We start from the raw sequence: 10141 nt of genomic DNA, 5'->3' as shown, positions 1-10141 counted from the left end.
CCTGCTGAGCCCCTATAGGCATGTGAGTTACAACTCATCACGGAATACATCCGGGAGTAGCTGAGGAGTCTTGCAGAGAAAACAAGGAAGTACTGAAAATAGGGATGATCAACCTTTCCAAAAAAAATTTTTTTTAAAGAGTCCAAATAATATATCATGGGAAAAGCAGAGAGTTAGGATTCAAATACCTGAGTTAGGCATTCAGATTTGATCCTTAATAATTGTGTGATTTGGGGCAAGTTGTTGTAGAAGAATACATGCATGGGGATATGTCTGGAATATTCAATTCAAAGAAAAAAAAACCTGGTTATTTAACCATTGTAAAGTATGATCAAATTATATCTATGTGATAGAAAGAAAGACTAGGAGGTATGCAATAAATGTTCAAAGAGGCTATTTAGAGGTAGCATTACAGTTTTGTTGTATTTTTCAAATTTCGCACAATGAATACAATGCTGCCTTTTGTAAAAAATAATTTCAAATAACCCATCAAAACTGAGTTTTTAAGACCTTACCTGTTAATGTGGAGCAGCCCAGCTCCAAAGTGGGGCACAGCCAAAAGCAGATGATTCTCTAGGAAAATCTGGAGCCTCTGCAGCCCCTGAAACCCCACACTCCTCTTCCACCTGCAGATTAGAGCTCAGTGACAATGTGTCGTTGCTGTCATCCATTTCCCCCAAATCCCATGCCCATCACCACCTACCAGGTCAAGGCCTTGCGCAACAGACAATACTTAAAGAATGGAATGGACTGGAGCTGTTGCCAGAGGACAGAGTGGCGGTGCCAGGTTCCCAGTGTCATCGTCTCACTGCCCTCCACAGGGTGTACGTGCAGGATCCCAAAGGGAGAGAAGATGTAGTGCTCGGGATTCACCTTGTCAGGTGGCACCACCACCAGGCTGTAGGGCCTTTAGAAAAAAGCTCTCATCAGTGAGAGCCGGGAACTTGTACAGACTTTGAAAAGGGAGAAGAGGATAGGGAGATAAAAAAGGGAGGAGGACAGGAAGGCACAGACAACAGCAAGATGGGAAAGAAAGCAGAATGATTTTCAAACTAGAAAGATGGAACACATATTATTTAAAAAGTGATACCAAAGACAGATGAAAGAGAAATTGCACCTAACGAGTTCCAAGAAGTTCATACCTGCAGGCCAGAGATCTTACCTCCCATCAAATCTAAGATATCATCAATTATGAGCTGCAGCATTATTTTATGAAACACTAAGGTAAAAAATGCTTCTAACATGGTATTCCATCAACCTGTAAGATACATCACAGCTTCAGAGGTGAAAAAAATGAAAAAAATGCTAATCTTAGGAATAATAAAATATGTGTATACCTCGGTACTGAAAGAACATGCAGGGATAATCAGAAAATGCTGTTTGGAGAAACTGAGACTAGAGAAGATGAGGAAAAGACAAGAAGATTAGAAATAGGCAAGTGAAGAGGATAATTACAACCTAATGAACCAGATGAGTAACTCTAGAGCCTAAAATCTGAATAGGTCTCAGGTTCTCTGACTTCAGGAAAAGGTACCTACCTCACATGTTAATAAATGATTTAATGCGAGACCAGCAGTTGGCATAATGGCTATGCCACTGAACTCTCATGTAGTTGACTGCAGTTCAAGTCCCGGATCCAGTGGCTTACATGTGCGTGCTTGTTCAATATCCTGAGAGGAGAATGGCAGAGAAGGGATTGCGACATGGCCATCATCCTTGGGGGTGTGATTTCTCACTTTCTGTCTCTCTGTCTTTCTTTTTCTAGTGAGTGCATGCACCCTATAGCAAAAACCTCTAAAAAAATTAATTAATTAAAAAATAATAAAAAAAACCTTAATGCAATTTAAATTGAACTATATAATAGTTGTATCTAGTTGCAGGAGATCAGCTAGTAGAATGCCATGTTTAGGCACACTTAACAAACTATTTATTTTATTTTATTTTGTGGTTTCCTCTTCATAACTCAGAGCCAATACTATTTTCAAGCATTAAATATGTTTTGGTGCAGCCAAGGCAGCACATGCTTGTCACTACTCTTGACAGACTGAGTCCACGTGGGAGGCCTGATTCCCTGAAAAGCCAGGCACAGTGACATGAGTCTATAGCCCCAGCTACTCCTCCAGAGGCTGAGGCAGGAAAATCAAGACATAGTGAGATCCTTTCTAAAACAAATGAACAAAATAACAAACAAAAACACCACACACACACACACATGCACACAAAAGAGAAGCAAAATTTTTTTTCAAAAACACTTTGCTATAGGGCACATGCGCTCACCAGAAAGACACAGAGAGAGACAGAGAGACAGAAGGCGAGAAATCACCCTCCAGGGGGGATGGCCATGCCGCAATCCCTTCTCCTCTATTCTCCTCTCAGAATCTTGGGCATGCATGCATATGTGCCCCGCATGAGTTTAAGCCACCGGGTCCGGGACTCAAACCGTGGTCGACTACATAAGAGTGCAGTGACATAGCCATTACGCTAACTGCTGGTCCCGAGAAACAAATATTTTTAAGTATTTGGAAGCTTTAGCCTAAGTTCTCTGACTACCCATGCTAAAAAAATAAAATGACACCCGTCAATCTCTTACCTCTCAACTTTCTACTATACAATATATTAAACAAGTGGAGCACTTAGTGTGGATTTACTAAGTCAAGTTTTATAAAAACCATTTCTGGGGGCCAGCAGGTGGTGTGGTGGTTAAGCTACTGGACTCCCATATGGTTGACCATGGTACAAGTCCCAGACCTGGCAGCTTGAAAATCACACCAGGTGTATGTGTGTATGCATGCCCAGAATCCTAAGAAGAGACTGGAGGGCAAGGTATTACAACATGGCCATCCCCCTCAGCAGTGATTTCTCACTTTCCCTCTCTCTTTCTCTCTCTGGCTAGTGTATGTACCATATGGCAAAAACCTAAACAAACAAACAAACAAACAAACAAAAACTTCTTATTTCCTGGGTCAGCCCTGTAGCACAGCAGTTAAGCACTGTACAGAGGAAGCAAGATCCCACATGGTTGAGTGAGATTCAAGTTACAGACCTGTTGGTTTGAAAAATTTGCTAGGTATATGTAGGATCCAGACAGGAAGAATTGGAGGAAAAAGGATTGCGGCATGACAAAACCCTGTTAAGGGAAGCCTTCTTTCTCTCTTTCTCTCTTTATCTCTCTCTCTCTCTCTGTCTCTGTAGTGGATATGCATTGCTTTCTCCCATAAGAAAAATTTAAAACCCGAGAAATTGTATTTCTCTCTCAATAAAGTTACTAGACTGTCTCCTGTACTACTAACCTCAAATTGCAGATGAGAAAACTAAAACAAAGTGTAAAATGTACCCAAGGCATAGTAGTCCTGGTTGAAATTGTTTTTCTTTCAGTATTTTTGAATGTCTTCCCATTCTTTTCTTGCCTGCATTGTTTCAGTTAAGAAGTCTAGTGTTAGTTTGATAAGATAGTCTTTGTAAGTGACTTGAAAGGAAAATTCATTTTGTAAGCTGTAATGATATACAGTGATTTAATGTATAATTATTATTATTATTTTACTCAAGGCAGTTAAGAGAAGAATACATGATTTATTTCATTGTATTTTCTAAATTTGCTAGAAGGTACGTGAGCTTACTAGAGAGAGACAAAGAGAGAGAAAGTAAGAAAGCACCCTTATGGGGTGTGTGTGTGTGATCATTCCATTAAACCCTTCTCCATTTCTCCTTTTGGATTTTGAGCACATATGCAAAAATGTGAGTTCCTGGTGTGTTTTTCAAGCCACTGAGTGTGTTTTTCAAGTCTCTGAGTACATGACTCAAGCCACATAGTTGGCCATGTGGGATCCAGTCACCTTAACCACTATGCCATCAGCTTGACCAGAATGCTGATTTAAAACCAAATCTACCAGACTCAAGCCCTTTTCCTTAATCAGTGGGTTAGTAAGTTTCCCATAAGGTAGCTGCATATCTTTTATTTTTTTAATTGCCAGAGAGTGGATGTGCTTACCAGAGAGAGACACATAAGAGAGAGACAGGGACAGAGACAAAGAGACAAGGAAAAGGTACCTCCTGATCTAGACTAGTCATTCTGCAATACCTTCTCCATTTCCCCATCCTGTGGAATTTTGGACACTCACACACATGCACCCAGCATGCACCTCTAGGTGCTAGGGCCAGGATTCAAAATGTGGGAGGTCATGTGAGTTCCAGACCCTTTACTAGGGCTGACTGGTAGCTGCCTATCTTTACTGAGCTTTGGTTCTCCCAGGAATTTCTCTATGATCTTCTTAAAGAAGCTGCTCTTTCTGCATAAGGTCAGGAGTTAGGAAGCACCCTATGGTCACTAGTTCTTGGCAGGATACCCATTCAGTCTACAAATATTTATTAAGGCCAAGTACTGTGTCAAGGCCAAATAGTATATTAAGGCACTGAGGCTGCAATGGTGAACAAGAACAATCCAGTTCCAGACTTCATGGAACTTTGATAAAACATTTGTCAAGTTCCCCTCTGTTCAAGTGCTGCAGTCAGAGAGGAGGATATAAAGATAACTTCTACATAGCTCGTGCTTTCAAAGGGCTCAAAATTAATTGGAGTATTAAGTGATATTAGAGAGTAAATGGGGCAAATTAAGATCATTCCAAGTCTTAGACTCAAATATTCAACCATTTCTAATACACCTCAACCTCTATGTCTTGCATGCACCTGAAACATAGCATGTTGTATATCAAACTTATCATCCAGCCCCTTCAAATCTGTTCATAATCTGGATAATTCACTCATTCATTCCCTGACCAAATATGAAAGAGTACCATATTATGCCAGATCATTCTAAACCCTTAATACATCAGTTAAAAATAACAAATAAAAGTCCCCACCCTGATAGAGCTCCTTTCTTCTGGAGAAGAAAGATGATAAATGTAATAAATAATAGGAAGGGGGAAAAACAGCAGAAAAAGGGAGACTGGCAGTACCAGGGAAGGAGGGAGGGCCTACTTTTAAATGTAGTGAAAAAGAATGAGGAACTGACAGTTGAACAGAGACACTAAGGAGGTGAAAGAATAAAGTCCTTTCTAAATGTGAATTAAAACCGAAAACAAATGCAAGAAGAACTTGATACATTCAAATGCATTTTTAAAAACCTCAATTACATGGACAATAAATAAATAGAAAAACAAAATGAAACAACAAATATCAGGAAGCTACTTCTGCTGCTGATTGCACTAGAAGTCTGGATGCACACTCCCACTTGAGAACAACTAGAAAAACTCGGCCAAATACCTGAAAAAAATATAAAAACAATCTGTACAAACACATCAGAGACCCCACAAATAAAGTCTCCTGGGCTTTAGGTTTGGGTCCTGAATGGCTAAAACATAGGATTTAAAGTTGAAATACATTTTTCTCCTGGGTGGAGGGGCCCAGACTGCAACATTAGCACATTTAGTTCCCTGAGTCTGTTGAAAGCTTGCCTTCTCTTCTTAGTCTCCCAGGAACGCACAGTAAAACTGGCAAACAATTACCTCTACTTGGGGAAAGACGGCGCTAAATGCAAAAGTTGCTGTACTGGGTTTCCCTTCTTTGGCAGATGCTGGCCCTATGATTATTCTTTCATCCAGAGTTTCTTGTCTAACCATCTTTGATTGTTATACTTCTCTCATTATAACTGATGCTGACAGTCTAAAGCCCTTAGCTTGTCATTTGCTTCTGTAAACTCTCCTCTCCAGTCAGGGGCCATTCCATCCCATCTCACATTAGTCATTGCTGCCATGGCAGTCGAGCACAGCAGCCACTAGGTGTCAGTAGGTAGTTTATCACATTCAACCACAGTGATAGCTTACCTAACTGTGATGTCACTACATCGTGTGGACTACTGGTATCCTACTTCCTATTAGCAAGGTCAAAGACACTACCAAACCAATACAAGAATCCCATATTTAAGAATAGTTTCCTAGGAGCAATCATGATAACAAGTGCTGTAACAGTCAGGGTTCAGTCAGAAAACCAGAAACTATACAAGACATATATAAAGAGAATGTGTTTTCAAAAAGGTGCCAGAGGATTTAAAAAGGAAAAAGGGAACGCTAAGGGAACACAGAGATAATAACTGCAGGACATGGATACCAGCCCTAGAACTAGAGGAAAAAAGTGAAGAGGTCTGAGTTATCCGCTATGCATGTGGAGGAGGGGACTATAGAGTTGGGATCCAGATTTCTAAAGAGGAAGCCCAGCCACGGTGGCACAGAGATAGCGCAATGCTCTGAAATGCTGGAAGCCACATGGAAGACTGGGTGCTGCTCCCAGGTCCACCTGTACATGCTAGGTGCATAGGCCCATAATCCTGGCTGGCTGACAGACTAGGGGCTGGGGAGAATTGTGGTGTGAAACCCTATTGAAGGTACTTCTTTCTCTCTCTCTTAATCTCTTTCATTAAAGAAAGAATTAAATAAAGGAGTGATTCTTGCATTAGAATTGGAGGAGATAGTGGTTAAATTAGTTTCTGAGGATATTACCATATGTTTCTGTCATTTTACGATAAAATAATTACCAAAAAAAAATGAGGGAAAAACAACTAAGATAAAAGGCTATGAGAGCAAAGAGGAGGTAGAGAGTAGACAGGAGGTGGCTGAGGAGAGAAGAAGGAAGTTGGAGGCAGAGTAGGAGCACACAAAACAAATGACAGAATAGAGTAGTGGGCATGGAGAAGAAGGGAAGGGGAAAGACACACAAGGGAGAATCAGGAAGTAGAAGGAGGAGAAGGGATCTGGACGTGGGCTCTCACCTAAAGTGGCGGCTGGGAGCCACATTGAGATAGAGGAAGTGGATCTTCTTCAGGTATCTGTCTGTCTTTAGAACAGCTGTCAGCCGGTTACTCAGAAAAGAAGTTTCAGGCAATAAGCCAGAGCTTTTACTCTGGAAGGCCTTCTCTCCATGAACTGCATAGTCAGGTATGGCCCTGTATGCCAAGATATAAGGAAAGGAAAGGCAGAACAAAGAAGTTGGGTACCTGGAGGCAGCCTACCCACTCCTGGTCAGTGAAAGGAAAGCTCGGTGCCTGAAAGGCCTGATGTGGCATTGCCAGAGTCTACCCACCACTTAAACCCAAACAAGGTCACATACTGAGTAAGTACAGTCTAACAACCATATTCACACCCACGTATGCATGAAACCCCACACCCTTTCTGATAAGTGAATCATCATTCAGGATTGATTGTGATTACCATGAAGTCAATGTTACATAATACTGTGTACAAATAATGGGAAAACTTTATTTTCCCAACACATCACCCCATAAGCCTACAGTCCTTAATTTCTAGTCTCTGTCAACCTTCCTAACCTTTGAGATCTGATCTCCTACCTTTGCTCCTCCCCTGCTTTCCAGCCCTGCATGATTTCCATGCATGCCACGCTTTCCTGCTGCTCTTCCCCCAGCATCACTCAACCTGAGGCTTCATGTCCTTTCCTTTCTAGACAAGATCCAATGGTGCAGCCTTCTTTAACCTCAAGTCTCTACCAATATTCTTCTTCTTCTTCTTCTTTTTTTTTTTTTTATGTAAAACATTGCCTCAGGGTATGTGCACTCACTGGAGAGAGACAGAGTGAGAGTGACAGCGAGAATAAGAGCAAGAGAGAGACTGAGAAAGAAATCCCTTCTCCTTCATCTGTCCCTTTTGGGATCCTGGACATACACCTTCCATGTTTCCCAAGCCACTGGGTCTGGGACTCAAACTGCATGGTTGGCTGTGCGCCCCAGCCAGCATGCCACCTGCTGGCCTGCCTGCACTGATATTCTAACCTTTTTACCCTTCTACCATACCAGTCAATAAAATTGGTATGAAAATTAATTATCTAACAACCTGTAAGTTAATCATAATTTTGGTTGAGGTGACCTAAGAGGACAAAAAAAATCTCAGAATGATATAACTTACACATATTCAGTCAAAACATACTAGTGTCATTAACTGACCCAAACTTAGATCAACAAAACAAGTTATTCCAGAGATAACAGTGCAATCCTCTTCTACAGTTCATACCAACAATAAAGTTTATGACCTTGATGTTGGATTGGGGCATCTTGAATGGATTAAAGGATCATTTCCTTAGCAGTTAAAAGTACTATATGATATAGTAGATGCAGGAAAACATGGAACCAGGAGTATTGGCTCTTCTATATATCCTAGTGTCTGATCTCTTTTTGTTCTTTCTTTCTTTTTTTTGGAGAGGTTTTTGCTATAGGGTGTTTGCGCTCACCAGAGAGACAGAGAGACCAAAAGCAAGAAATCACCCCCTGGGGGGATAGCCACGCTGCAATCCCTTCTCTTCCAGTCTCCTCTCAGGATCTTGGGCACGCACGCACACATGCCCAGTGTGAGTTTAAGCCACCAGGTCTGGAACTCAAACCACGGTTGACTACATAGGAGTCCAGCAACATAGCCATTATACCAACTACTAGTCCCCCTAGTGTCTGATCTCAACTGGGGGCTCATTCTGCTCTGACATCTTAGAAATAGTCTTCAAGCAGCTACCTCTTTCATTTCCCTCAAGCTGCTAAACTGAACCCCATCCCCAGCCTTTTCAAGGCCCCCAGTCCCATTCCATTCTCTGCCTCCTCCCTGCCAGGAGAAAACCGAGGTCCTCAACCACAAAACTAATTTCTCTAATTTCAGTTGCCTTCTCACCCATAAAGGAAGTAGTATCCCATTTTCTTTGCAATGCTAATTCCTCCATTTGTGCCCTAGATTCCTTATCCCCTCTCTGTGATGTATTTTTAATTTCTTCATCTTCTTACCTTAACCTATTTATTCACCCAGTCTACAAATATTTATTAACCATCTACTTCTCAAACAACTGTCTTAAGGGCTAAAAATATTTCTCTATGTTAAAGAAAAAGAATTCCTACCCAGACACCAAAATTCTCTTTAAAAAAAAATTTTTTTTTTAAGTTTATTTTAGGGACCAGCAGTTAGTGTAATGGCTATGTCGCTAGACTCCCATGTAGTCGACTGCGGTTCACGTCCTGGACCTGGTGGCTTAAAACTCACGCTGGGTGCATGTGTGTGTGTGCCCAAGATCCCGAGAGGAGAATGGAGGAGAAGGGACTGTGGCATGACCATCCCCCCTGGGGGGTGATTTCTTGCTTTCTATCTCTCTGTCTCTCTCTGTCTGGTGAGCTCACGCGCCCTGTAGCGAAAACCTCTCCAAAAATAATAATAATAATAATAATAAATAAATAAAGTTTACTTTAGAGAGATTTTTGCTATGGGGCACATGAGCCCACCAGAGAGAGACAGAGAGATAGAAAGACAGAAAGTGAGAAATCACTCCTCGGGGGGATAGCCATGTCACAATCCCTTCTCCTCCATTCTCCTCTCGGGATCTTGGGCACACACACACATGCACCCAGCGTGAGTTTTAAGCCACCAGGTCCAGGACGTGAACCGCAGTCGACTACATGGGAGTCCAGCAACATAGCCATTAGGCCATCAGCTGGTCCCCCCAAGTTCCCTGAAGCTGTTGTCTTATTATTTCTCTCCCTTTTAAGCCGAGCTTCATGACAGAATTAAAAAATGATTTCTACAGTACCTCTTCATCTCCCATTCACTCGCAAATGGACTACAATCTGGTTCCTCCCCACAAATGTCTACTGAAACCACACTTACCAACCTTTTCCTTGTTGCTAATTCCAATGAACATTTTTCAGATTCTTCTTACTGGCTTCAGTAGCATTTAACAATATTGGCTGTTCCTTCTTCCTTGAAACTATCCTATTTCACCTCTTAACCTACAAGGTATTTTGCTACCTTATTCTAGGCTGGAACTCCTCTGATGTGCTTTCTCCTAATTGTACACACACATGCACACACAGACTCCAGAGGATCAGTGAGGTGAAAGGCTGTGCTCTTTTATTTTATAGTATTTTTCCCAATTTGTCATTATATTTTAGTAATAGCAATTTATCTATTACATATCTAGCTCCCTAAATAAATTGTTAGACTCTGAGGGAAGGGATTGAGTCCATCTTGTTCCTGTCTTTATCTTTAGCATCTAGAAGTTTCTAGATACATAAGTATCCAATAAGATGCAGGATCTTCAAAAAGCTCGTGGAAATACATATTATAAATTATGTATAAATTTCTATTTTTTTTTTTTTTGCACCAGAGTA

The 10141-nt window shown here is 41.2% G+C and overlaps 1 protein-coding gene across 1 annotated transcript in view; it reads right to left on the bottom strand.

Annotated features, from left to right (window-relative positions):
• Nucleotides 1–10141, bottom strand: part of DNHD1 (dynein heavy chain domain 1) — an 80616-nt gene that overhangs the window by 66154 nt on the left and 4321 nt on the right. The window contains 3 exon segments of the mRNA XM_006162022.3: nt 516–626; nt 704–907; nt 6761–6934. Coding sequence (XP_006162084.2) covers nt 516–626; nt 704–907; nt 6761–6934 — 489 coding nt within the window.

The sequence above is a fragment of the Tupaia chinensis genome, unplaced genomic scaffold, assembly GCF_000334495.1.
Source record: "Tupaia chinensis unplaced genomic scaffold, TupChi_1.0 Scaffold139491_1, whole genome shotgun sequence".
Lineage (NCBI taxonomy): Eukaryota > Metazoa > Chordata > Mammalia > Scandentia > Tupaiidae > Tupaia > Tupaia belangeri.
This window is presented reverse-complemented; position numbering and strand designations above follow the sequence as displayed.